Below are 27,555 nucleotides of genomic sequence, written 5' to 3' on the forward strand. Positions count from 1 at the left end.
TGCCTCTAACGTTATATATTAAAATAGCCATAGTTCTTGTGCACAAAATTCCATCATCTCACCCCTGTCTCCCCCGCCAGGCCCAGGAACAGCCTTAAAAGAAAGACGGTGTTTTCCTTTTTGAGAGGCGAGGAAACATCCACTCAGTCTTTATGGACCTTGAGAAACGGTGAGCCTTCCCCTACCCGTCTCTGCCTCCCGGCCGGGCATGCAGATGGCAGGTGCAGGGCCGGGCGCCATCACTCATGCCTGCGCTTGGAGGGCGGCACCAGGTGCGGGGGCAGGTCGGCAGGCAGCTCATGGCCCTCCAGCTTGACCTTGATGAGGTGGTTGGCCAGTGCGAACTCCTCATCGTCCAGCAGCCCGTCCTTGTCCACGTCGGCCAGCTTCCAGATCTTCCCTAGCACGGTGTTGGGGAGCTTGGACTTCACCATCTCCTTCTTGGCGTTGGCGCCCGTGATCTTGCCGTTGACAGGGGACAGCGTGTAGAAGATCTCGTCGTAGGTGGGCTTGTCCTTGCCCACCACCCACTCCACGTCGTCGATGCCCTCGCCGGCCCCCTCGCCATAGCCGTGACCGAACGGCCCATTCATGGTGCCGTCAAAGGCACCGCCCTTGACCACCTGGGAAGGCATCAGGGACTCCTCCTGCCGCACCATCACCATCAGCCGTGCGATGTCGTTAGCCAGCATGTCGTCCACCGTGTCCAGCAGCTTGGGCTTCAGGGCCTGGAACTTGCTGAAGTCCTGGGTCTGCAGGAGTTCCTGTGGGCGGGGGAGGAAGGACAAGGGCTGGGAAGGGTGGCCCCTCCCAGACTCCAGGCCAAGTGGTTCCAGTGAGGGCTTCACAAGCAGAAAGTGCTGCTCCCCCACACTAGCAGGGGCGACTCAGCAAACCCATCTGGCCCTTGGCTCTCTAACCTGTACACAGGAGGCAACTCCAGCTCTTTCCTTGCAGGGCTGCAGCAAGGATTAATGGACAGGGCACCAGAGCGCCTGGCATGACCCTGCCCTCCTCCCGCCACGAAGGGTGAGTCACCACATTCCCCTCTGCAGTGTCACCGCCTGGGTCAACTTTGAATTGGGTGGGTGCTGGTGATTAACCCAGCTGCTTCCGTTCAGGGAGGCCCTTCCCCATGGAGATGGGATTCCCTCCAAATCCAGTGCCCTGGGCCTTCCTCCTGCCCTGATGGCCACCAGCCTGCATGGGGCCTCGGGACAGCCGTACCTGCATCTTGCGGAGGCTCGGGAAGTCCCCAGGGGAGATCTGGTGCTCACGCTCAATCTTCTGGTAGATCTCTCCCAGGTTGTTCACCAGCTCTTTCTTTTTGCTCTCTTTACCAAAGACATTGGGCATCTCCTTCTTGAGGGAGCTGATGATATAGGCGTGAACCTGTGAGGACAGGGGGTGAGCATCAGGCGCTCTCTTGGCCCAGGCTGCCCCTGAGAGCAGAGCCTCCAAGGACACTCCAAGGATACTCTAAGGTGCTCGCTCAGGAACAGGGAAGCAGGAGGGATGGGTCAAGCTCAAGGCCGCTACCACCACCGGCTCCCACGGGCCTAGGAGCAGACACATTCTGGCAAGAGCCACAGCTGTTCACTGCCGCAGGACAGAGGACAGGACAGGAAAACGCACTTGAAACAGAAGACAACAGGCCAGGCGCGGTGGCTCACACTTGTAATCCCAGCACTTTGGGAGGCCGAGGCGGGTGGATCACGAGGTCAGGAGAGCGAGACCACGGTGAAACCCCGTCTCTACTAAAAATACAAAAAATTAGCCGGGCGTGGTGGCGGGCGCCTGTAGTCCCAGCTACTCGGAGAGGCTGAGGCAGGAGAATGGCGTGAATCCGGGAGGCGGAGCTTGCAGTGAGCCGAGATTGTGCCACTGCACTCCAGCCTGGGCGACAGAGTGAGACTCCGTCTCAAAAAAAAAAAAAAAAAAAAAAAAAGAAACAGAAGACAACAGCCTTGGCCTTGCACGGATCATTGTGATGATTCAGGAATAGTAAAACCAAGTCTGTCAACCCAAAGAAGGCCATTTGTTGTGCACCGCTGGGCACATCACATACCCTCCATTCAACCCTCACCGCACATCACATACCCCCCGTTCAACCCTCACCGCACACCACATACCCTCCGTTCAACCCTCACCGCACACCACATACCCTCCGTTCAACCCTCACCGCAGCCCTGCGAGGTGGGATTCTCCCAACCCGGCCCTAAGCAAGGCTGGGAAAGGCTGCCTGGGGCGCTTGGCTCCCACGTAGAGGAGCTGGGATTGGAACCCAGGGCTGCTGAAGGTGCCCCACAGCCCATGTTCTTTCTGTTTCTCTGCAAGCTCCCTTCCCCCGAGCTGCCCCCTCCCATGCAGCAGAGCAGGGAGCAGGCTTCCTGCAGGGCCCACCCGCCCGCATGTCCAAATCCCTGCCGAGGGCCGACGGAGCCCACAGAACTCCAATGGGCGTGTACCACGCTCCACTCCATCATCACAGCTCGGATGACGAAGGATTCGAAAAATCCCACAAAGGCTTCTCCTGGCGGTTGCCAGCTTTATCCAAGCGTCAATACTTTGCTTAGACATGTGCCAGTTCAGGGCGGCACCCCCTTCATTTCCCCCTCAGCAAGCTGGGAACCTGGCAGCCCAGCCCTCAGATCCCTCGGCCTTGCCAAGTCGTGTCCAGCCATAGAGGGCTGCAGCCAGCCAGCCTCGCTGCCCTTCTGCCTGGCTGCAGCCTATCCACCACCCCACTCAGCCTGAGCCTGTGTGCCCTGGGCGGGGGCCTGGCTGAGAACTGCCTGAGGGAGGCAGCCCGGTGCCATGTGGGTCTGGATCTAGGGTCTCCCCAGGGACACTGTGGCAGGCAGATCCCAGGCCGGTGGGAGTCACCACAGAGAGCACCACTCACTCCAGGAAAAGGAAGTGGCAGGTGTGAGGCAACATTGGAGGCCACAGGGTTGTCCAGATACGGTGACTCAGTGTGCCTGGAGCCTGGCGGTCACACACGGTCTCACAGACAACCAGGCAGGGGCTCATGCCTGTCCCTTGTCCTGTCTGTCTTCAAAGGTGGCTGAGCAGGGGAGCTCTCTCTGCACTGCAAAGAGAGAGCCTCAGCTAGGGCCACACCCACACCCCTCAGCTCAGGACGTCCTTTGTCCTTTGAGGCCGGGGTCAGTCACCCGGGTTTTTGTATGGGTTCCTCTCTCAAAGCTGGCTCCACTCACAGGGAGGCTCCAGAAGGGAGATATCTAGAAAAACATCCAGCCAGCCGGGAGCAGTGGCTCACGCCTATAATCCCAGCATTTTGGGAGGCCGAGGCAGGCGGATCACCTAAAGTCAGGAGTTCGAGACCAGCCTGAACAACATGGTGAAACCCGGTCTCTACTAAAATATAAAAATTAGCTGGGCATGGTGGCGGATGCCTGTAATCCCAGCTACTCAGGAGGCTGAGGCAGGAGAATGGCTTGAGCCTGGGAAGTGGAGGTTGCAGTGAGTCAACTGCATTGTACCACTACATTCCAGCCTGGGCGACAGAGTGAGACTCCATCTCCAAAAAATCAAAAAATAAAATAATAAAATTAAAAATAAGAAAAACACGCAGCCCTGTGTCCTCCAGAGCAGGCAACTGACCCACGCCCGTGTATACAGCTCATGGAGGTTCAGGCCAGAATGAGAATTCCTCATCTGCAGGGTGAGGTGGGCCCCAGAGTACTTGGGGCACAAGGGGAGGACAGTGGTGGCAAAGGATGAAGGGTCAGTTCTCACTGCTCCGACCAGGTAGCACCCACATGCCCTCTGACTATCTGGCCTGGAGACAGAGTGGGTATGAGGCCCACTGTGCTCAACACCTGCAGTCTCCATGCCTCTGAGCAGGCAGGCGCATGGGCTCCCCAGGAAGTGCCCGTCCTCAGTCTTCAGTTACATTCTGGAGATCAGGGGACTGTGACCCTGGCCACAGGCACAGCTGTCACTGAAGCCTTAATGCCCACACGATGTCTGTCCTGGTACCCCCTGCATGCCACGAGGTGGGGGCAAGCACCCTGCTCTCTGTGCTGTCTCACTGAAGAACTGGGGACATATCACCAAAGGGCCTGGCTCGGCAGGCAGGACAGTTCCCCAGCCATGCTCTGGCCTGGCCTGGAGATGGGAGCTACAGCAAGGGCCCTTTTTTTTTTTTTTTTTTTAACTTTTAAATTAAATAGAGACAGGATCTCACTAGGTTGCTCAGGCTGGTCTCTAACTCCTGGCCTTAAGGGATCCTCCTGCTTTGGCCTCCCAAAGTGCTGGGATTACAGGCGTGAGCCACCATGCCTGGCCAGAGCCTATTTTTTGTCTTTTTTGAGACAGAGTCTTGCTCTGCCGCCCAGGCTGGAGTGCAGTGGCGTGATCTCAGCTCACTGCAACCTCTGCCTCCTGGGTTCAGGTGATTCTCCTGTCTCAGCCTCCTAAGTAGCTGGGATTACAGGCACGCACCACCACGCCTGGCTAATTTTTGTATTTTGTTTTAGTAGAGATGGGGTTTCTCCATGTTGGCCAGGCTGGTCTCGAACTCCTGACCTCAGGTGATGCGCCCACCCACCTTGGCCTCCCAAAGTGCTGGAATTACAGGCATGAGCCACCATGCCTGGCTGGAGCCTATTTCTTAAACAACTGAGCCCTGTGCTAAGAGCCTGAAAGAATAGCTAGGTGCCCTGCTGAGATACAAATGTGGGCTTGGTCACTTCTCAGCTGTTCAGACAATCTGTGTCAAACACTCCTGTCCACGGGGTCAACCCCAACCACAGCCGGGACTGTCACTCATGGTGACTCGTCTAGGCCGGCTCACGATAGGGTGCTAACCAAAGTCAGACACCCCAAGGGCATGTGTTCTGTCATTCTGTGTTGGAAGGGCCCGCCGGTGGCATTAACCTTCGTTTCCTGGCCCCAGCCACGCCGGCTGTCACTCAAGTACTTGGTCATACACTGAGATTCCAAACCCTTTGGCCATTCAGAGGCTGCTGATAGGTGCCACCAGGCCTGGGCTGCCAGGAGACATAAGGATGGTCTGCGAGGCCTGCTGGACTGACACCGCCTCAGCGTGACCTTGGCTTCCATGCCCAGTGCTTCCCAGGCTGCAGGCTGGCACCCTGTCTCCTCACGAGCTGCTTCCTGTCACAGCTTAAGCTTCAGCTCCTGCCAGGCCTCCCCCAGCCCTTCTACTCCACTGGGACAGCCCCTAACGCCAGCTCCCACAGCAGCCTGTGCTCACTCCGAGACGACACAAATAACTGATGTTTATTTTTTGTTTGCGTGCTCTGCTTTCCCCATGAAGGCTGAGGAGTGGACAGGGGCTGTGTGTCACTCCCCGCCATGTCCCTGGCGTCCAGCACTGTGCTGAGTGCACTTCAGGCTCAGTAAACCCCAGAGGGGTAATCCCAGCACTCTGGGAGGCTGAGGTGGGCAGATCACCTGAGGTCAGGATTTTGAGACCAGCCTGGCCAACATGGTGAAACTCTGTCTCTAGTAAAAATACAAAAATCAGCTGGGCATAGTGGTGCGTGCCTGTGATCCCAGCTACTCGGGAGGCTGAGGTAGGAGAATCGTTTGAACCTGGGAGGTAGAGGTTGCTATGTACCGAAATCATGCCACTGCACTCCAGCCTGGGCAACAGAGCGAGACTCCACCTCAAAAACAAAAACAAAAACAAAAAACCCAAAACCCTAGAGGGAAGCCAACAAGCCTCAGAGCTCTATCCCCCAGCACCCCATTTCTGAGGCTGCCTCCTTTGCTTCAGTGGTAACTTCCTGTGTGCTGTTTCTGTGTTGTAAGCATAGTCAAACCCTTCTTGAAATTAGATGGGGTATAAACCACAAACAGAACAGGTTTAGAGGGAGGCCAGGTAGAGAATCTCATTTAAGAGCAGGCTGCACGCGAGTGCTGACCAAAGACCGGTTTCTATAGAGGGAAACGGCGCAGTGCAGGTCTGCCTGTGAAGTGAGCTGGGAAGGGTCTAGGGCAAGCCTGGGGCCCTAGTGCCAGTCTCAGAGCCCCACGGCCCTGCCTGGCAATAGGCTGCTCCCCTCACCCCAGGGTCTACCTTGGCCAGCCGCGCCCGCTTGATCAGGTCATTGAGCTTCCTGAGGGCGGCGTTTCGGGGCAGAGACTGGATGTCCTTGAAGAGGTCCTGCTCCTCGGCCTCGAAGAGTTTGCGGTTGTCAGGGATGAGGAGCGGGTGGGACCAGAAGGAGCCAATGTAGACCCTGACCACCTCGGGGGTGTTGATGATCTTGCCCAGGGACCACATGAGGGCCCCGTACACCCGCATCAGCTGCTGCGTCTCGATCTGGTCTGCCTTGTTTAGCACCACGCGGATCTTGTCCTCATGGTTCTTCAGAGCCTTGATCACTTCCGAAAACTCATCAGAGATGTCCAGCTTGTGGGCGTCGAAGAGCAGAATGATGCGGTCCACACGCTCGGCGAACCACTCTAGGACGGCTGCAAAGTCATAGCCTGGGGGGAAGAGAAGGGAGAGCTCAGGGGCACCAAGGGACCTGCTGCTCTGATGGCTCTCATCTCCAACCTGGCCTGGTATTTCTCAGCCTGAGATAATTTTTAAAATTCCTATAGGCCGGGCGTGGTGGCTCATGCCTGTAATCCCAACACTTTGGGAGGCCAAGGTGGGAGGATCACGAGGTCATGAGTTTCAGACTAGCCTGGCCAACATAGTGAAACCGTGTCTCCACTAAAAATACACAAATTAGCTGGGCATGGTGGCGCAAGCCTGTAGTCCCAGCCTACTCATGAGGCTGAGGCAGGAGAATCGCTTGAACCCAGGAGGTGGAGGTTGTGGTGAGCCGAGATCGTGCCACTGCACTCCAGCCTAGGCAACAGAGCGAGACTCCGTCTCTAAATAAATAAAATAAAATAAAATAAAATTCGTAGAAAGGGCCAGGTGCGGTGGCTCACGCCTGTAATCCCAGCACTTTGGGAGGCCGAGGTGGGTGGATCACCTGAGGTCAGGAGTTCGAGACCAGCCTGGACAACATGGGGAAGCCTCATCTCTACTAAGAATACAAAAATTAGCCAGGTTTGGTGGTGGGCACCTGTAATCCCAGTTACTCGAGAGGCTGAGGCAGGAGAATTGCTTGAACCTGGGTGGCAGAGGTTGCAGTGAGCTGAGATCGTACCACTGCACTCCAGCCTGGGCAACAGTGCGAGACCCCATCTCAAAAAAAAAAAAAATAGCTGGGTGTGGTGGCACATGCCTGTAGTCCTAGCTACTCAGGAGGCTGAGGCAGGAGAATTGCTTGAACCTGGGAGGCAGTGGTTGCAGTGAGCCGAGATCACACCACTGCACTCCAGCCTGCATGACAGAGCGAGGCTCCGTCTCAAAAAAAAAAAAAAAAAAAATTCCTATAAGGTGTTCATCTAGACAGCACAGCACCCTGAGGGCAGCATTATCTCCCCTATTCCTGCCCCCACCATAACACTCCCCAACCCATGTAGCACTTGGCATAAACAGGTGCTAATGCAAAAGTCATCCCACAGTGCAAGCTCTAAGGTGGATCAGACGAGGGCGAGAGTGAGAAGGAGACCCAGCACTGTGCTCAGCACAGCACAGAGGGTAGAACATAGACTCCAGTGTTGCCACCTGCCAGCTGTGTGCCCTGGGACGGTAGTGACAAGAGGCGCCTGCAACAGTAACTGCAGCTACTACTTGTTCAGTGCTGATGTGCCAGGCTCCCCATTTTGCAGGAATCTCACTTATTTTCTGCAACAAGGGTTGGCAAACTACAGCTCAGGGATCAAACCTGGCCCACCACCTGTTTGTATAAATAAAGTTTTACTGAAACACAACCATGCTCATTTGTATTATCCATGGCTTCTTTTGTCTAACACAGCAGAGTTCAGTCGTTGTGACAGAAACTATAAGGTCTGCGAAGCTGGAAGTATTAACTATCCGACCCTTACAGAAAAAGTTTGCTGACCTCTGCTCTACAAGAAGCCCAGGAAGTGCTACAAACCACTTCCCCTTCCTAGGTCTTAAACACTTCTCCAAAACAAAGTGGTTGGACTGGACAGACTCCAGCTTTAAGCTCTATATTCTTTTTTAAAAAAATTTATATTCATTTTTTTAGAGACAGCGTTTTGCTCTGCCACCCAGGCTGGAGTGCAGTGGCACAATCTTGGCTCACTGCAACCTTGAACTCCTGGGCTCAAGCCATCCCCCCACCTTAGACTCCCGAGTAGCTGGGACTACAGGCGTGTGCCACCATGTCTGGCTAATTTTTAAATTTTTATTTTGTAGAGATGGGGGTCTCACTATGCTGTCTATGCTGAACTCCTGGGCTCAAAGAGATCCTCCCGCCTTGGCCTCCCAAAGTGCTGGGATGACAGGCCTGAGCCACCGCAGCTGGATTCTAAACTCTATTCTATATTGCTTCCCACCAATCCATTATGGCCCAATTAAGGACCACCAATTAAAGTGAATTCTGTCGCCTGTGGCAGAGACTGCTAATTGAAATTCCTCCTAGAAGGAACCAGATATAACTATCTAGTTTCAGCTGGATTCATGGCCTCCCAGCTTGAGACTGCATTTCCCAGCCTCCTTCAGCAGAATGAACAAGAAAAGGTGCATCAGCCCTCTGCTGTTTTCTCCCTCCTGAGGACTGGGATGCTGATGTGATGGGAGGAGCTGGAGGAAGCACCTTCGGTTCAGAGATGAAAGCTGCATGTTCAGAATGGCCTTAGACTGTTGTTTTTCACATAAACTATAGGCTATCTGACTTAAGCCAATGATTTTTAGGTCTCCGTAACAGCGGTTTAATTTGAATCCTATATGACAACTAGGCCTCTTCAAAATATTTCCATTTCAGCCTGGGCAACATAGCAAAATCCCGACTCTACAAAGGTGGTGCAGGCCTGTAGTCCCAGCTACTTGGGAGACTAAGGCAGGAGGATAACCTGAGCCCAGAAGGTTGAGGCTGCAGTGAGCCGTGATCATGACACCGCATTCCAGCCTGGGTGACAGAGAGACACCCTGTCTCAAAAACAAAACAAAAGAAATCGTCACCTCTTCCTCTGCCCCTAGAGTAAAACTTCTGTCCCTCCCGGTCTAGGAAGGGTAAGGAGTGACAGGCGGGCCATGTGGAAACAAAGGCCTAGAGTCCTTGGGGAGCTTGGGCCCCACCCCCGAGGGGCACATCCTCTCTGCCTGATTCTGGGCAAGCCTCCATGTCCCTGGCTCAGTCTTCCCACAGGTCCCAGGCCACCCAAACGTAGGCCAGCCCTCTTCAGAAGCACCAAGTACTTCCCAGAGAGCAGTCAGGCTCTGGAAATAAGCGGGAGAAGCCACTCCTGCACACAACAGTCTGAGAGTCGCATAGCTTGAGCCCAAACCTGTCCTCAGCCCACCGCCTGCTCCTGGGATCTCTAAGAAAAACACTCACCACCCTTTTGCCAAGCTGAGGATGGAGACGGGCACTCTCTAGACTGAGGGGGCAGAAAAACAGCAGCGAGGGGGGAACTCCAAGGACAAAGCGTTAAGGAAAAGCAGCAGCTGGACAGGGTCGCCCGAGGTGATGGGAGGGCAGCCCTGCCGTCCCCCAGTGGGAGCTGCTGCTGACTCCTCCACTACACAGGCTCCCCCTTGGTGGCATCCGCTGCTCCCACCCTGCAAAGCCCTCTAGGACAAAGGCAGGTCTACAGACCGGGCTCTCGAGAGGCTGCCTCTACGCACAAGCGCGCCAAGATAAATGGCACCACGGGGTATGCGGAGTCAAGCTCGCTCATGGGATAAACACGCCTGCCGCCTGCCCTGGCCCCAGGCCCAAGCGTGCTTGGCGCCATCTGTGAGCCCAAAGCCACAGGGGCGTGGAGCCCCTCCCCACACCTGGCGCTCCCAGAAGGAACTCGGGCCACTAACTAAGATGGCTCAGCACTCCACTCCCGCCCCCTGCCACTGACTCTGTGACCTGAAGTTCTTTTCCTAACTTCTCAGTTACTTTCTCCATCTGTGAAATTTAAATACCAATTCCTCGGCCGGCGCTGCAGGGAGGAGGGCGTGTGGGAGCACTGGGCCTCCAGCCCAGGACCCAGCAGGGACAGCCTCCTCGGCAGGCCGGGGCAGGGGAAGCCAGGGCTCTGTGGGAACAAGGGGCCAGCGGCCTGGACCCATCACCGGTCAAGGACTTTCATCCTTGAGCAAAGTCACCAAAATGTAAGGAAAATCCCAAATCCACAGCTTCAGCCACACAGCCTCGGCAGCCTCTCCACAGGTGATGTGCAGCCGTTCCTCACCCCAGCCCAACAGCAAATAGAGCACTCTGACCAGAAACAGCCCTGGGCCAAGCTTCTTAACAGGGTAGGAGTGCAGGGGAGCCAGGGTCCTGGCCTCCAGCCTGGGCGGAGAGGCCCGATCAGCCTTCCAGAGACTCAGGCGGATGGTCGGAGACAGCAGAGCTGCCAGGTTCCCTGTGCCCAGAAGGTGTGGAAGGGCATCGCGCCAGGGCACCTCATGCCACCACATGCTCCTGCTTCCAAAGTACAAGGCCCCGAGCACCCGGACTCCCTGCAGCTGGCTCTGAGCTCCACAGGAGAGGATGCCCGAAGAGTGAAGTCTCGGTAGAAAACCAGAAAGAGAGGCCAAGGGCAACATGAGGGAAGCAGGGGCAGGGAGAGGCTGCCTCTGCCCCCAGGGGATGAGGCCACACTAGCTGAGCCTGCAGGGCCTGCCTGGGGCCCGCAGCCCACAGCCTTTTATGGCCAGCTCTGGGAACACAGGTCAGTACTGAAAAGGCGATGACTCAGGGACTGAGGCTCCTCGCTCAGCAGAAAGGGGGCCCAACTTCTCCCCTTGTCAAATCATTTGTCTTCAGCCTGCCACAAGCTGAAACTAGAATTCACACAGCTGGGGAGGCTGTGATGCCAAAACCGAGTTCTTGGGAACCAGGGCGCCCTGATGGGCTGTGCTCAGCCCATGTTAGCTTTGGCCTGGGAGTCAGGACGGCGCCTGGGGAGCTGAGGTCACCCTCCCAAACTCCACCCAGCAAGGCCCCACTCCCCCCTCCCCCTGGATGGCTGGGGGGCCCTGGGGAAAGAGAGAAAAAGGAGGGGAAGGAAGAAGGAAGAGTGAGCACTCCAAAACTCCCTGCCCCAGGTCCAGAAGCCCAGAAGCCTGGCCCCACCTGCCCTGAAACCCAGTTACTGGCCGTCATCTCAAGCTGGAGTCAACAGAGGTAAGCCCATTTCTTTGCAGGTGACTAAAATTTCCTGTTTATTACAGAAAATGTGCTTTTGCTGTGAGGGAAACACAGTGACTGGCCAGCCACACCCACAGGTGACAAAAAGGGCCACAGCACTCGGGCCTGTGCCATGCAGGCAGTGACCACGTAACTGCATGCCCCACCAGGCCCACCGGCGCTCCTTAGCCCACTAGACCCTCACTGCCCTCAAAGGCACCTCACTCAGCCTTAAAGATGCCGGGTTTCAAGAGGTGCCAAAGGCTACACCGCACAGTGGTAGCACCGAGCCACTCTCTGGATCAGAGCTGGACGGCCGGTGACAAGTACAGAACAGGGCTTGCCAGCACCCCCGGCACTGCCCAAGGCAACAAGCCTTCAGGCTTTGGAACCCACCAAGGTAGGGGCCTTGCTGTTAGCTTGACTAGCTCAGGCCCCGGTGGGAGTGACAGAACTGACACCTAGCAAAAGGATACAGAAAACATGGCCCAAGCAGGTGGGCTGGAGAGAAAGGCCCGCCTGCAGAGGGAGCGGTTTTAGTGAGTAAAAGCCAGAGCCCCCTCTGATAAGGGATCATAAGCCACCAGGAAGCTCTGGCTCAGAAAATCCTGGGACCTAGAAGACGTGATGCTAAGTGATGAAGTAAGCCTGTCACCTTTTCCAAAGATGACACACACGCAGCCAACAAGCATATGAAAAAACACTCAGCATCACTAATCATTAGAGAAATGCAAATCAAACCACAATGAGACACCATCTCACAACAGTCAGAATGGCTATTATTAAAAAGTCTAAAAATAACAGATGCTGGTGAGGTTGTAGAGAAAAGGGAACATTTATACACTGCTGGTGGGAATGTAAACCAGTTTAGCCACTGTGAAAAGCAGCTTGGCAATTTCTGAAAGAACTTAAAACAGAACTACCATTCGACTCAGCAATCACATTACTGGGCATAAACCCTAAGGAAGAGAAATCATTCTGCCATAAGGACACATGCACACATATGTCCATCGCAGCACTATTCATGATAGCAAAGATGGAATCCACCTAAATGCCCATCAACAGTAGACTGGATAAAGAAAACATGGTACATATACCACAGAGAATACTATGCAGCCATAAAAAGGAACAAGATCATGACCTTTGCAGCAACATGGACGGAGCTGGAGACCATTATCCTCAGCAAACTAACACTGGAACAGAAAACAAAATACCGCATGTTCTCACTCATCCGTGGGTGTGAAACATGGAGTACACATGGCAACAAAGAAGAGAACAATAGACACCAGGGCCTGCCTGAGGGTGGAATGGGTGAGGACAGAAAAACTGCCTAGCAGGCTGGGCATGGTGGCTCACGCTTGTAATCGCAGCACTCTGGGAGGCTGAGGCAGGAGGACTGCTTGAGTCCAGCCTGGGCAACATAGCAAGACCCCTTCTCTTCAAAAATTTAAAGAATTTGGGTGTGGTGGCATGCATCTGTGCATCTGTATTCCCAGCTACTTGGGACACTGAGGTAAGAGGATTGTTTGGGCCCGGGAGGTTGAGGCTACAGTAAGCTGTGATTGTGACACTGCACTCCCAGTCTGGGTGACAGAGACCCTGTCTCCAAAAAAAAAAAAAAAAAGAAAATAAAAACTACGTATCAGATACTATGCTTATTACCTGGGTGATGAAATAATCTGTACACCAAACCCCACCACACTCCATTTACCTGTATAACAAACCTGTACATGTACCCCTGAACCTAAAAGTTTTTTTAAAACATCCTGTCACAAAAGGACAGATACGGCACTGTAGGATTCCACTTACAGGAGATACCAGGAGTAATCAAGTACACAGAAAAGGAATATAGAATGGGAAGTGCAGGGGCTGCGGGGTGCAGGGAGCCGGGAGGGGACCTGGTGTTGAACAGGAAGAGTTTCCATTTGGGAACTGAAGAGCTCTGGAGCTGGATGGTGGTGACGGCTGAACAATGAAGAATGTGCTAAATGCCAGTGAAATGCACACCTACAAATAGTTAAAATCTACTTTTCTGGGGCCCATGACCAAAAAACATGGTTAAAATGAGGCCAGGCGCAGTGGCTTACACCTGTAATCCCAGTGCTTTGGGAGGCCAAGGCGGGCTGATCACCTGAGGTCAGGAGTTCGAGACCAGCCTGACCAACATGGTGAAACCCCGTCTCCACTAAAAAGACAAAAATTAGCCAGGTATGGTGCCGTGCGCCTGTAATCCCAGCTACCCAAGAGGCCGAGGCAGGAGAACCGCTGGAACTCGGGAGGCAGAGGCTGCTGTGAGCCGAGATCGCGCCACTGCACTTCGGCCTGGGCAACAGAGCAAGACTCTGTCTCAAAAGAAGAAAAAAAAAAAAGGCTGAGCGCGGCAGCTCATGCCAGCATCCCAGCACTTTGGGAGGCCGAGGTGGGCGAATCACCTGAGGTCAGGAGTTCAAGACCAGCCTGGTCAACATGGTGAAACCCTGTCTCTGCTAAAAATACAAAAATTAGCTGGGCATGGTTGCAGGCACCTGTAATCCCAGCTATTCGGGAGGCTGAGGCGGGAGAATTGCTTGAATCCAGAGGCGGAGGTTGCAGTGAGCCGAGATTGATCGTGCCACTGTACTCCAGCCCGGGCAATAAGAGTAAAACTCCATCTCCGCCCCCACCCCCCCAAAAAAAGATTAAAATGGTAAATATTATATGTTAGGTGTATTTTATCACAATTTTTAAAAAGTGAAAATGAAAAGTCCTGGGGCTGTGGGATGATGGAACAGAGTGGCTCTGGGCAACCAGGCTGAGCTAGGCGTGGCACCTCAGGGTAGCGTGCATGCAGGTGCCTCTCATGGCGACCCACGTCCCACCCAGCCTCCTCCAGGCCACTGTGGCTCTGGGGCACCCCTCTCCAGGTGCTGGCCTTACAGGATCTGCCTTCCTGAGAAAAGCCGGACCATGTTTCCCGCCAGCACAGAAGGGGAAGAGGGAGGTTCTCAGGCCTCCCCGCCCTACCCCAGTAGCCTCCAAAACACAGGTAGTTCCAGCCGCAGGGGGAAAAGCTGCTTTATACATTCCAAAGATTTCTAGAACACGAAACAATAGAGGGTTTGTCTCCAATCGACTTTTGTTTCCTGTCATTCAAGCTGCGTGGGCTTCAGTATTTCTCACCCTAGCTCTCCATCACACAGGTTTCCAACGCGTGCTGGGCCTCGTTCCTGGCTTGTTCAGGCTGAAGCTCCTCTGGAAGGGTTTTCCAGTGGAGCACAGAGGCGCCTCCATTCCTCAGCATTTACCTGAGAGCAGCAGCAGCACACGCCCACACAAAGCATGAACTTGATTCAAAACTGCCCCAGGTGGACCAACCCAAGCGCCCCCAACAGGTGAATGGATGACAACGGATGGTGCATCCCTATGATGGGACAAGGACCCCCAACAAAGAGGGGCGGGCCACGGGGGCTCTCAAACACATGGATGCAGCTCAGAAGCATCCTGCTAAGTGAAGGTGGAAGCAAAAGGCTTCATCCTGTATGATTCCATTTAGGTGATATTCCGGAAAAGGCAAAAGTTAGAGACAAAGGTCAGTGGGCTGCCTGGGACCAGGAGTGACTACGAGGGGCACAGGAACTTTCGGGCGATGGGAATACTCTCTGTCATGGTGGTGGCAGCCCAGGAATGCTTTGTACAGCAGGGCGCCTGAGGAGGGTGGACTTCACTACACACAACGTAGACCCCAGCAAATCAGACAGAAGCAGCAAAAGAGGGGCGGGAGGGGGCAGAGGAACTCTGGAATCAGGCCCACATTTCCATCCTGAACCTTCTACTCAACAACCAGCTGTGTGACCCAGCAGGTCTCTGGCCTCTCAGAGCCTTGATTCCCAGCTTCTCGGTCTGTAACATGAAAGCAGTAGGTTTCCAGCTCGGAGGGCCGCGGGAGGATGGAGTGAGCCTGGCACACTGCGAGCAGGAGTAAATGTTTGCTCTTATTTACTAGCAGGATTTGTATTTTGGGCTTAAGAAGCTCAGATTCTGATGGGTGTGTAGGCAAGGACTTCAAACGCATGAAGAATGCCTCATCCCCCAAATATAAACGGAATGTTTGCAGGCGCTCAGCCAAGCTGCTCCCCAGCCCACCGCCAGCGCGCAGCCTGGGGAACAGGTGCTGAGCGCGGGCAGCGCCTGGTACGTCTCCTCTGCGGCAGAGCCTGCACGCCCCCAGCAAAGGCTGAGGCCAAAAGCTGTGTTGGCATCCTGGCCTGCTGGGCCACAGAGGGAGGCCATAGCCAGGTGGGGCGAGCAGAGGGTTTCGGGAGGCCTGGAGCTGGGAGCAAAGGAGGGCCTGGAACCCAGTGGGAAACCCCGGCTGAGTCAGCACTTCCCTGAGGATACTCCCCAGGATGTTACTCAGATCACAGTCTGGAAAGCCCTGGGCTTTTCAATCTCTTGACTATGAACCAGCTGACACTTGAACACTTAACTGTGCACCAGGCACTAGGGCAAGAGCTTAACATGTAAATTCCGGTAATCTACAATAACTGGAGAGGCTATGGTGTTTCCTGATGGACTGATGTGTCTCCCAGGGACTACAGCAACTCCCTAGAGCCACCCAGCTCCCCAAGTACTGACATGGGACTTGAACCTTCTGATCTAGCTGTGCTATGGATGCTGAATCCAAGAGGGACACAGCACCTGGCCTGGCTCATGGCCTTTGGGCCGCCCCTGGGAGCATTTGATGGTCTTCGGAGCACCCTGGTGAAACCCCGGCCTGGGGGCGCTGCTGGCAGCGGCATCTCCATCTCAGGAGGTGTCGGCAGGAAGTGGGGGCGGCCCACAGCGCAGGCCCGCCTCTGGGCCAGAGGGCTCAGGACACACAGGTGGGAGTGTGGGCAGGGAGGCCCCATCCAACCACTAAGGATCAGGACAGCTCCCAGGCTTAGAGGGAGCCTGCAGACCATCAGAGGGCAAACGAGAGCCCAGGCCACCAGGCTCCCTGGATAGACCAAGGAGTCATTTATGGCTGGAGACATCTATGGCTGGAGACCCCAAGGGGTCATTTATGGCTGAGAACAGGGAAAACAATACCAGCACTGCTGTTCAAAGCCCCAGACCTCAGGTCCATTTCAGGACTGGAGTCTAACCTTGGGCGGGAGAGAAACAGAGGGTGGCCTCTGTGTGTCTCAGGAGGGCTGAGAAGGCCTCCACAGTAATGACCCAACAGGGGCAAAGATCTGTCTGACCCAAGCTCCCCGCACTCCTTCGCCCACAGCCTTCATGCCAAGGCACCCTTCTCAGCTCCGCCATAGTAGAAGCACAGCCCCTGCCTCGGTTCAAATCCTAGTGACGACACTTGCTGGCCTGCCTGTCATCTTGGGCCAATTACTCAACTTTCCTAAGCCTCTGCTTCCTCCTCTGAAAGGCAGGAGCTTCCTCCTAGATGCAGCTGCTGTGATAACTCAATGGAACTCACTGACGTGGCAGTGGCCAGCAGAAAGTCAGACACAAAGCTGGCCAGGTCTCTGATCTGCTACTGCAAGTAGAAACAACACTACCCTGCTGATACAGCTTTCATGGGGAGATTGAGGCACAAAAACTCCCGCTTAGTTCACCGTTGCCTAGTGACCACGGTAGGGAACGAACTGGCCGGGCTGCCCACAGAGGCCCCGCCAGGGGATGACTTGGCATGAGGCACCGCCGGGACCACGCAACTGGTCGGCAGCCCCTGGAGCCAAGGGCACCACCCCTGCCAGGCTCAGCTGCCCTTTGGAATGCCCTTATCAGTCACACAGGCAGCACTCAAGAACGAACGCAGCCCCCAGAGGCCACCTTTCTCTGCTGACACAGGAGAATAGTATCTTTAAAGTCACTCAGATTAGCACACAGGCAAAGGCAGCCCGAGAGACCCCAACCCGGCCCCCTTCTCGTCCCTGAGGCAGTCCTCAGGGATCCCTGACAGAGCCTGGCTGCATCCTGACTGCTTTGGGCCTGCACCAGCCCACCTTATCTTTCCAGACCGTGTTTCCTGCACACATTAGGACCATGGGGAAAGGGGGAAAAAAGTCAGGAGGGGCCAGGCGGGGCCAGAGGGGTGGGAAATGGAAGTAAATGCAATTAGCAACCCCAATGTCCATCCACGGCCTGCACAAGGACATGTTTCCAGGGAACGGGCTGGCAGGCCAGGGGAGGCGTGTCGCGCTGGGGCCCTGGTGTGTGCTCTGCCAGCCCTATTTTTCTGAGAGGGAAACACCTGCTTTCCACGCCACTAGCAAAGGCAGTAGTAGGCGGCCAGCCCTGCCGGGAACGCACTGCTCCACTCCGACCTCCTCCGCTGGACAGGCCACACGGGCCTTTCCATGACTGATGGGCGAGGCCTCCAGGAAACAGAAATCCACTCCTCCTGTGTCCACCTAGCGGGGCTCATCCTGGAGTTTACACCCAGCACCTCCAAGAGGTACTGAGCGATGGTCTTTCTCCTGACAACAAAACACCAACATCATTCAAACCCTAACCAGGTAACTTTTAGTAAAACACATCTAAACCAAGGCCTCTAAGGCTATGGAGGAAAAGAAATGGTCTAGTAAAATCGGTTTGATCTTCTGCTACTTCACAGCAGGAAACCCCTCCTCCAATCAGAGTGATGTACTTCTCTTTCAGCCACCGGCTCCTTCCTGCCCATGATGGGTAGAGATGACCTTCTGTGGATATAGGGGAGCCTGGCCTCTCAGGGATGCAGAAGGGCCATACTTTGCACCTGGACAGGAGAGGGAGGCCACACAGGCAGAGCAGGGCAGCACACTGACAGCAGCCTCGTGTCCTGCTGGCTTGCTCCTCCAACCTGTTGTCTGCACAGGCAACTCCAGGGCGGGGACCACAAGGCAACGCCCACGTCCACCCCTTGCTCCCAATCAAAACGCCATGCTGTGTCTGCAGATCCACTGATATGGAGCATACACTTTGGTGTTTGTCCCAGAGACAGCCAGTGTAGACACCTCTGCCTGCCTCTTTCCTACCAGGGAAAGGAAGCAGAGGGAGTGGGAGGTGGGGAGGGAGCATCTCAGAGGACAGGGGCCAAAGCAAGCAACACAAGACATACAACCCCAGCCGAGCATGATGGCCCGTGCCTGTGGGCCCAGCTACTTGGGAGACTAAGGTGGAAGGATCACTTGAGCCCAGGAGTTCAAGGCAGTCATGATGCTTTGAGAGGCTGAAGCGGGCAGATCATCTGAGGTCAGGAGTTCAAGACCAGCCTGGCCAACATGGTGAAACCCGGTATCTACTAAAAATATATAAATTAGCCAGGCGTGGTGGCATGCACCTGTAATCCCAGCTACTCAGGAGGCTAAGGCGGGAAGATCGCTTGAACCAGGGAGGAGGAGGTTGCAGTGAACCGAGATCATGCCATTGCACTCCAGCCTGGGCGACAGAGCGAGACTCTGTCTCAAAAAAAAAAAAAAAGAGTAACTTATTCAGATTTTCTGACCTTGCTTTAGCAAATGACAGGGCTTTTGCTTATCCGGCATTTACTAAAACTAGGTTGGAACAACAATAGCAGTAAGAAATAAAAATACTAGCCCTCGCTTTTTTTTTTTTTAGAAGGGGTCTCCAAATCTACTCCCTTAACTCCTAGGTGCATCACTGTCACCAGGGGTGGGAGAATCTAACAGCCTAACTGGTAGCTCTGAAACCAGATGAGGGCCAGTGATTTCAGTATGCTCTGATGCAGTCCCACACGGGCAAGGCCTGCAAGGCTGGAAGGAAAGAGAAGCAAGGTTTCTCAGCTCCAAGAACAGAGTCCCCACGCCCTCAGAGCCCTAGCAGAGAGACATGTGCACCCCAAATCCTAGCTGCCGGCTTTGACTGCAAGGCTTATCCAGCAAAGGCCAGTCCAGAGGGTAAGGGACACGGGAAGGATCTGCAAGTTAATCATCAACAAACTTGTCCACTTGTCCTCAACTCCTCTTTGAGTTTGATCTTATTTCATTTTCACATTTGGAGCTGTAGACTCCACTCCTCACCTGCCAGGTACCAGCCTACCCTCAAGCTCCTCCCAGAAAGCATCAGGCCCCAAAGCGCCCCACCCTTCTGTGAAAAAGGGGCAGTGACAGATGGAGGACCCAGTTCAGGCTCATCCTGAACCAGATCTTCAAAAGAGCTTGGCAGAATCTAGGCAGGAGTTTACACAATTGGAATGGGCATGGCGCACTACTGCACAGCATGAAGGCCTCAGCCAGGGAGGCTGCTGACTATCAACCTCTAAGCAAATGTAAGCAAATTTCCACCAGCCCCTAACTGTTTCATGAATTTCTACCAGCTTCTCCTTTTGCTTGGCTCTCTCTCAGTCCTGCTGGACTCATGAGGAATGTATATGGCTTTGGGGGGCAAAGGCTTTTAACACAGACTAAAGCTAATAAGCTCTGGGGACCAGGGGCTTGTTCAGAGTCAGCAATGCTTCCTGCACCCTCACAGCATGGCCTGATTCTGATCCTGTTGTTTCCAGCATGCCCCAGGGGTTCAAAAGCATGACAGCCACATAAGATTGGCTGTGGTCTCACCATGGCTGCTCCCATTGCCTGGGCCCAGGGAGCCAAGGAAGAAAGCAGCTCCCGCCCTCTCAGTGCACAGAGCACTGTGGAGATGGGAGGCTGATGTAAAATGAGTTCTTACTTGGACACTTTTTTTTTTTTTTTTTGAGACAGAGTCTCGCTCTGTTGCCCAGGCTGGAGTGCAGTGGCGTGATCTCGGCTCACTGCAAGCTCCACCTCCCGGGTTCACGCCATTCTCCTGCCTCAGCCTCCCAAGTAGTAGGGACTACAGGCGCCCACCACCACGCCCGGCTAATTTTTTCTATTTTTTAATAGAGATGGGGTTTCACCGTGTTAGCCAGGATGGTCTCAATCTCCTGACCTCGTGATCTGCCCGCCTCGGCCTCCCAAAGTGCTGGGATTACAGGCATGAGCCACTGCGCCTGGCCACATTTTTTTTTTTAAGAAAGGCTGAGACTGGAAGAAATCTCGAGGGCAGCTGGGTGCGGCAGCTCATGCCTGTAATCCCAGCACTTTGAGAGGCCCAAGCAGGCAGATCACGAGGTCAGGAGTTCGAGACCAGCCTGGCCAGTATAGTGAAACCCCATCTCTACTAAAAATACAAAAATTAGCCAGGCGTGGTGGCACATGCCTGTAATCCCAGCTACTCAGGAGGCTGAGGCAGGAGAATCGCTTGAACCCAGGAGGCGGAGGTTGCAGCGAGCTGAGATTGCGCCACTGCACTCCAGCCTGGGTGACAGAGTAAGACTCTGTCAAAAAAAAAAAAAAAAAAAAAAAATGGAGAAATCTGAAGGGCAGCATCTGAACCAGGTTGCAGATCTTAGAGAGAAGGATGTGCAACAACACCAGCGGCCCGAGCTGTGGTCGGAGCTGGTTACCTCTGCTGATCCGCTGCTTCTCTCCAGACAAGATCCCGGGAGTGTCGATGATGCTGATGCTGTCCAGGACGGGGTTGGGCAGCTGGGCACACATGAACCTACATGAGAGCAAGAGCCAGAAGAGAGGCGTCAAGACATAGTCATCGCTGCTCCGGACACAACAAAGGGCTCTCTGTACTCCTTCGCTCCATCTCTGGCTTCCTCTCCAGAAGCGGGGAACTGATAGGTGGTTTTCTATCGTCTTAGTTTCCCACGGTGGCCGGCAAATCATATGGACTTTCTCAACTGGGAATGCAACCAGCAGGCTCAAACTGACCCAGATCAGCACTTCCTCACACACTTTTCCCCTAGAGTTTGAGAGGTCAACTTTCAAGCTGCTGACTTGTTAGCGAAAACTGCGCAAGCCTAGGCCACCATTCAATTCAGAGGGGAAGCAGAAGGTCACACTCGGATGCTGAAATCCCGTCTTAGAATCTTCCACCACTTGGCTAAATCGCCACACTGAAGAGAGCTGGCCGCTTCCTACTGCTGCTAGGGCCGGCCCTGCCCTTTCAACCAGCCGCTTGGGTGAGGGAATTGAAATGGACGGCCGGCAAAAGCTGGGGACCACACAGGCTGGTAGACGGTGGGATGGAGAAGCACAGACACGCCATTCTCTGAAAGTCAGAGCAGGCTGAGGATGAACAAAGCCGTGGAGAGGCTGGCGACTTGCGGGCCAGGGCTCAGCTATGCACATCTGAGTTTCACACTAAGCTTAGAACAGCCCAGAAAGGCAAGGGGCAGTCTCAGTTGAGAGCAGGGATTCTTCACTGGACACAGAAAAAGCTCATTTAAAAACTTCTCTGAAAGGCCAGGTGTGGTGGCTCACGCCTGTAATCCTAGTACTTTGGGAGGCCAAGGCAGGCGGATCACTTGAGGTCAGGAGTTCAAGACCAGCCTGGCCAACATGGTGAAACTCCATCTCTACCCAAAACAGAAAAATTAGCTGGGCATGGTGGCACGCGCCTGTAGTCCCAGCTACTCGCGAGGCTGAGGCAGGAGAATTGCTCGAACCCAGGAGGTAGAGGTTGCAGTGAGCCGAAATTGTGTGCCACTGCACTCCAGCCTGGGCAACAGAGCGAGACTCTGTCTCAAAAAACAAACAAACAAACAAAAAACTTCTCTGAAAAAGCTAGTGAGAGCAAAGAAAAGACTGACCCGTTATCTGTAGGACACAGACTTGAAGCTGCCTTTCCAACAGACGGGAGGACTCTGAGCCCATCAGCTTCTCCCTTTGGCCCCATCCCCCAGCGACCAGGGGCCCACAGGCAGAGGGCAGCTGGCCAGGGCAAGGGGTGCTCTGCAAGGCAGTAGAGCAAGACCAGCTGACCTGCAGGGCAAGCAAAACGTGGGCCTCACTCTCGCCAGTGCCAGCAGCAATGCATGCAGGCCAGGCCTGGCCTTCCTGCTGGGGACAGGAGGCGCTGGAGAGATGATTACAGAATAGAAGGATGGGAAGCAGAATTGGCTCTGGGAAGTCACATACATAAAAATGCCTTATAAATGAGCCCAGAAAGCGAGTTAATATCTATAGGACCCAGAAACCAGTTGTTCTGCAGAGCCCAGGGTATATGGCAGAAAACAAGAAAGGGAGCAAGCAGCAAAGATGCCTCCGATTCCATCTCACCAAGGCCACACAGGTTTCATCTCGCACAAGTGGCAGTCCCAGTTATGCAATGAGTTTTTGCAAGACACTCTTAGGACACCCTGACTGCCCCTTGCCTTGGTCTGCTCCAGCTGATTTTATTCTTAGAGCAGCCACATGGGGGAAAAGGCCAGAAAGTCAAGTTCACGACTCAATGAGTCTCTTTAAGACTTAGCCGGGAGAGGCTGTATCAGCCAGAGAAAAGCCCCCTTTGTTGCACCCTCCTCGCTGGGGACACTCCCCACACTACACATCCTGACACAGCTCAGGGCCTCAGCGCAGGCTGATAGGGCCCTTTCGGCAGGGCCATCAGTGATCAGGGATCCTCTGGAGATGAGGTGGCAGCAAGAAGGAAATAAACGTGTGCCACCTCTCAGATCCTGTGGCACCAATGTCATCAAAGCACTGGTCTCGGACAAAGCAATCCTGAATTGCTCTTTTTCGGGTAGAAGCAGCAGAAGGCAGTAACTGGCTGTGCAAAAGCCAGGCAGTCAGTGCTGGCTGACCTAATGGGTGACTTCCACACATCAGTCGGACCCTCTGAGCCTCGGTTTCCTGAAACAGTGAGGTGGGGGGTGCCAAGATGATGTCTAAGATCCTTCCAGCTCTGAAACTCTAGGCTTCCAAATTCAGAAAACTGGTCCTGTGCCACGTCTCTCCTTTCAAAAAAGGTGTGCCCTCACAAGGAAAGTGAAGAGCTGAGGACAGCAGAGGCAGCAGGGGCAGTGACCCTTCCCATGGTTTCCCAAAGTTTTGCATGGAAGCAGAGACCTAACGCTTGGACTTTCTGGCGCAGCTGCCAAACTTTCCACAGGGTCGAATGGCTTCCACCAGCTAATGGTTTCAGCTAATCGCTTCTCTACCAGCGCACAAATCTTGAAATGAGGTAAGGTTGGGGCAAGAGGACTCCACCTTTTCAGGACCGTTAGCCCAAACGGCTGCACTCAACCTGGCCTTGACAGACAAACATCAACAGCCGTAAAACAGGAGGGCAGGCTGAAATGCCTGGAAGTGGCAACAGACCCTGCTGAAGGTCAGCTCTGTGCCTGGAGTAGGCCTGGCCACCAGCTTGGCTCTAGGGCAAGCTGCCATGCACGGAAAGGAATGTGACCGTGCAGGGCGGGGACCTGGAAGGCAGGATTCAAAGATTCCTTCAGAGACTCTTTGCTGGTGCAGAATTTGAAAGGCATGTGGAGTCCGTGAACGTGGGGTGGCAGGGAGGGCAGGGTCTGTGAAGTACTTTGGTATGACGCCTGGGGGTTGGGACGGTGATGTCTCGAGTTCCTTTGGAGAAAAGTGAGCCTGGGCATTGCACTCCTTGAGCGGCGGGAGCACTGTGTTTCATTCACAGCACTGAGACAGGCAGAGTCCTGGAGACCACTCTCCTTGTGTGCAGAGGCCACTTAACTGGAAAAGTGAGGTCCAAGTGGGTGAAGGAACCTCAGATTCTGTCCCTCAGTGCACAGAAGGGCTTAGGGCCAGAATCTCATTCCAGGGCTCCCACTGCCACCACCTCATCCTGCTTCCTGAAACCCCTCAAGGCAGCACTGACCTCTTGAGAGCTGCCATTGGGAGAAGTGTTCAAACCTCAACTGTCCCCTGCCACCAAGGGGCTGCCCCAAAGTCAGCAAGCCACAGCAGATCCTCCTCCTCCCTCCTACACAAAACCACCGTCCCAGGGGAGGCAGAGCAGACCCACACCGCACCAGAGAAGGCAATGGCTAAAAGTTTCACTGTGTTTTGCTACTGACACTTAAGGAGACAGGGAGGGGAGGGTTGATTTCCGTGAATTAGGTGCGTCCAGCCTGCGGGAAGGAGGTGGAGACCAAGAAAAGGAGCGCAGGAATGGCTCAGCTTCCTACTGCGGCCCTGGTTCTGAGGGGAGTGGGGCTGGGATCTGCAGAAGGCCTTGGTGGTTAACCTGGAAGATTCTGGGGACGACAGAAGCTGGGGGAGCCGACAACGCCCACTCTTAGACCCCCGGTGGGTTTTCTCTGGGAAGGGGCAGGGCCCTTGGACCAGGGAGTGGTCACTGAGGGTGTCACTGGGGCCTCGGAGACAAAGGACGGCGGGGCGACAACCACGGGAAGGTCAGGCTCCGAGTGAGGGGTGTGCTCCGGCCGCGCCCCCCGCCCCCTGGAGTGATGGGTGGGTACCTGTTGAGGAAGGCGTTGCCAAAGGCGTTGAGCTTGCGGAAGGGGCGCCGCGGGTCCACCACGAGTGCGTTGCCCGGCACCACGCCCTCAGTGGGGCCGTGCATGACGGCGATGAAGGAGTCGGTGGTGGGCTCGGGCCCGATGCGCATCCCCGGGAAGTCCTGCTCGATCAGGTGTCGGATGAAGGTGGTCTTGCCCGTGCTGTACTGCCCCACGAGGAGCACCATGGGCTTGTTGTCGAAGTCAGCGTCCTCCAGCGCGGGCGAGTGGAACTCGTGGAAGCGGTAGTGCTCCTCCAGGGGCAACAGCTTCTGCGCGTACAGCTGCCGCAGTCCCTCAGCCACCGTCTGGAAGAGCTCCGGCTCCTTCTTGCGGCGGGCATCCTTGCTCACCCAGCTGAACATACTGCCGGACACGGGGCTGGCTGCTGCGGGGCAGAGCGGCGGCTGAGAGCTGGGCCAGAGCGCGGAGCCGAGCGGGGCCGACTGGGGCAGGGAATGGGGAGCGACCCACACTGCGCAGGCGCACAGCCCAACCCGCCGAAGCGCCCTCTGCCGGGTACAGCGTGCTCCTCGCGGAGCGGCCTTTATAGGGTCGGTCCCTCACTGGCGGCTAGCGCCGCCGCGGCGGGGGCAGGGCGGAATTGGGAGGGGTAGGGAGGAGCCCCTCCCAGCCCCGCCCCTCCGACTCGTGCCACGTCTTCCCCTCCCCCGCCCCCATTGGCTGATTCCAAATTTCGCGAGGCTGTGGTCCGGGTGCCGTGGCAACCGCACCTGTTTCGCCCCGCCCCTCGTGGGGAGGCTCGCGAAAGTGCTGCGGTTAGGAAGGCGAGGAGCAGGCGTTCGGCGCAGACGGTCTCTGGGCTTGCGCGCCTTCCGGCACCGTGGGCCCCCCACACCCCCGGGGGATGGCTCCACGCGACACCCAGTCAGGCACCCTGGTTCCCTGATCCCTGACTACGCGCCGCGCCCGCCGTTCCCCACGTGCGGTCCTCCCGCTGGCTCGGAATCCCCGGAAGCATCGGAGTACCCCCGGGCCGCGGCACCTCCTCCTCTCAGCCCAGCTTCCCAGACACACACTGTCTTTGTTCCCTCATCTTTTATCTGCTTTAGGAGAGGGAGAGACAGGAAAGTGGTAGCAGAGCAAGCTGAGGGAGTAGAGAATCCGGGGCGGGGTGGTGACTGGGGAAAGAAAAATGGGCAGGGAGAAGCGGGCACACGGGTAAACTGACCGGCAGCGAGAGGCCTGACCTCCCCTCAGGCCGACGGCGTGGGAATGGGAGAGGGACGCAAGCGAGGGAGGACATGGGTGACACCGGACGCGCGCGGGAGAAGAGAAGGCTTCCCCACAGAGGCTACAGCTGGGGCAGGGCAGGAGGGCATAAGGAGGAAGTTGAGGCCTTCTGGCCACTTGCGTTTTGGGAAGTGAAATCGGAAATTCCCTCTGTGGGGAAGAGGGGAAGTGTGGGGGCGACAATGAAATCTTGTGGGAATTTAGGGGGAAGTTTAAAAACCCAAATACTTCCGCTTTCCTTTCGGGGTCACCACCATTTACCATCATTTACTGGGATCTGTGCCCTACCTCCCCTTACCAGTTCCTGGCTGTTCCATGGGGCTCACTCCCCCGCCATCCTCCCCGGCCACACACAGACCCCTTTGGCTGTCCAGGCTGGTGAGAATCTTCAGTGGGTGATGTCAGAGCTTTGGGGACTGATTGTTATGTCACCAGTATCAAGACACCAACGTGTGGTAGCAGGACCCTGGGGGCTCTTAAAGAGATCTGAATTGAACCTGTGAGTTTGAAAGCCTGGGGTCCACCTTTCTCGCTTCTGTGAGATGTGGAAGCCTGGAGGGCTAGGGGCCTGTATCAGGGAATAACTCGGGCTGGTAGGCGAAGAGGAAGAGGCAGGAACTCAAATCTGAGAACGGGGGATATCTCAGGGGAACTGAGTCTGGTGGAATCTAGAGAGGACAGGATGAGAGGTTTGTTCGCCTACCGCTTGTAAGATCCCTTCCGAGGGAATAGATAGTTCCCTTGCCCTCCCCTCTTGCTCCCTAACCATTGGAGAGCAGATAAGTAACTCCAGCCCTGCCTGCAATCTTACGCCCCTTAGTGCTTTGATTTGATTTGATTCTTTTCATCATAGTAAAGCACACAAGCTACTGCCACTTTTTTTTTTTTTTTTTTTTTGGTGTTATTCTCAAAAGAAGATACTGAGGCTCCTAGGCAGAGCTGTCACCGAGGCTGCATGCCAATTGGTGACGAGGAGCCTCCGGCGGGCCCAGTCCAGACTTCCCGGGTCAGCCTTAGAAGCCAAAGGGTTTGCCTCCTACTCAGCACTGTTAGGGACCCACCCCGGAGATGTAGTTTCTGGGTTGATCTAGGGAAGGGCCCAGGGCTGAGGAGCCTGAATGAAGTAGTTGTTCGGTCGTCTGAATGAGGCTGCTCCAAACTGGCGCCCCGGCAGCATTCTCATTGACGCGCCATGGTTTTCAAATCTCCCCAGAGCCCTATGTGCTGGGAAAACCCAGCCCTAGAAAACTGAAAACAACAAAATGTTCCTGGGTTATTTATAAACGAAACCCAGACCCTGTCGTTATGTATGGCCACTTGACTTTCTCCAAAGAGCTTAAAGGACTGAAAGAAGGGATCTCTGTCACCCTGGTGAGGCCCACGTGGCCACGAATTAGTTCCCCCAATTTCATGGAGTTGGCACCGAGCTTCCAGGCGGCTTCCTTATCTTGTCATGCCCCACACTGAAAATGTCCTAATTTTTTTTTTCTTTCGTGTTTTCTGAGTAGGGCAGTTTGTTTGGTGGGAAAGTTTTATAAAATGTGAATGAACCATTTCACTTTTGGTTTCTCTGCTGTTTCACTTTCTGCCTGTCTGTCTGAGCCCATGGCAGATTGATGGAGGGTTCAAGTATTTTCATTTTATCTCAGAAACTGTTTCATCCCCCACTCCCAGTGTTTTATTCTTCAGTTAATAAATCCATGCCCTGCAAACCCAGGGCCTTGAGGTACCCCCTAGCTCTCTTCAGAAACGCCCTCATCCAGCAGAAAGGGGCCTTACCTCCTCTCTAAGTGGTCTGCT

At 55.0% G+C, this 27,555-nt stretch overlaps 1 protein-coding gene across 1 annotated transcript; it reads right to left on the bottom strand.

The window, feature by feature from the left end:
* EHD1 (EH domain containing 1) lies at positions 1-26,154 on the bottom strand. Its single transcript, XM_058438903.1, has 6 exons — positions 26,054-26,154; positions 24,463-24,889; positions 20,623-20,720; positions 6,074-6,486; positions 1,228-1,392; positions 1-764 (listed from the first exon to the last, which is right to left on the bottom strand). The coding sequence occupies exons 1-6, from the start codon at positions 26,070-26,072 to the stop codon at positions 240-242; spliced, it is 1,647 nt and encodes a 548-aa protein (XP_058294886.1). The 5' UTR covers positions 26,073-26,154; the 3' UTR covers positions 1-239.
* Between the last annotated feature and the right edge of the window lie 1,401 nt (positions 26,155-27,555).

This window comes from Hylobates moloch, unplaced genomic scaffold, assembly GCF_009828535.3.
Source record: "Hylobates moloch isolate HMO894 unplaced genomic scaffold, HMol_V3 SCAFFOLD_5, whole genome shotgun sequence".
Classification (NCBI taxonomy): Eukaryota; Metazoa; Chordata; class Mammalia; order Primates; family Hylobatidae; genus Hylobates; species Hylobates moloch.

Bases quoted from the DNA above. Each gene is read 5' to 3' on its own strand.
- EHD1 (XM_058438903.1), bottom strand. The intron at 6,487-20,622 runs GTAACCAGCTCC...TCTTCCCCCCAG, and splicing joins GAAGCAGCGGATCAGCAGAG to GCTATGACTTTGCAGCCGTC. The intron at 1,393-6,073 runs GTAGACCCTGGG...CTGTCCTCACAG, and splicing joins AGCGGGCGCGGCTGGCCAAG to GTTCACGCCTATATCATCAG.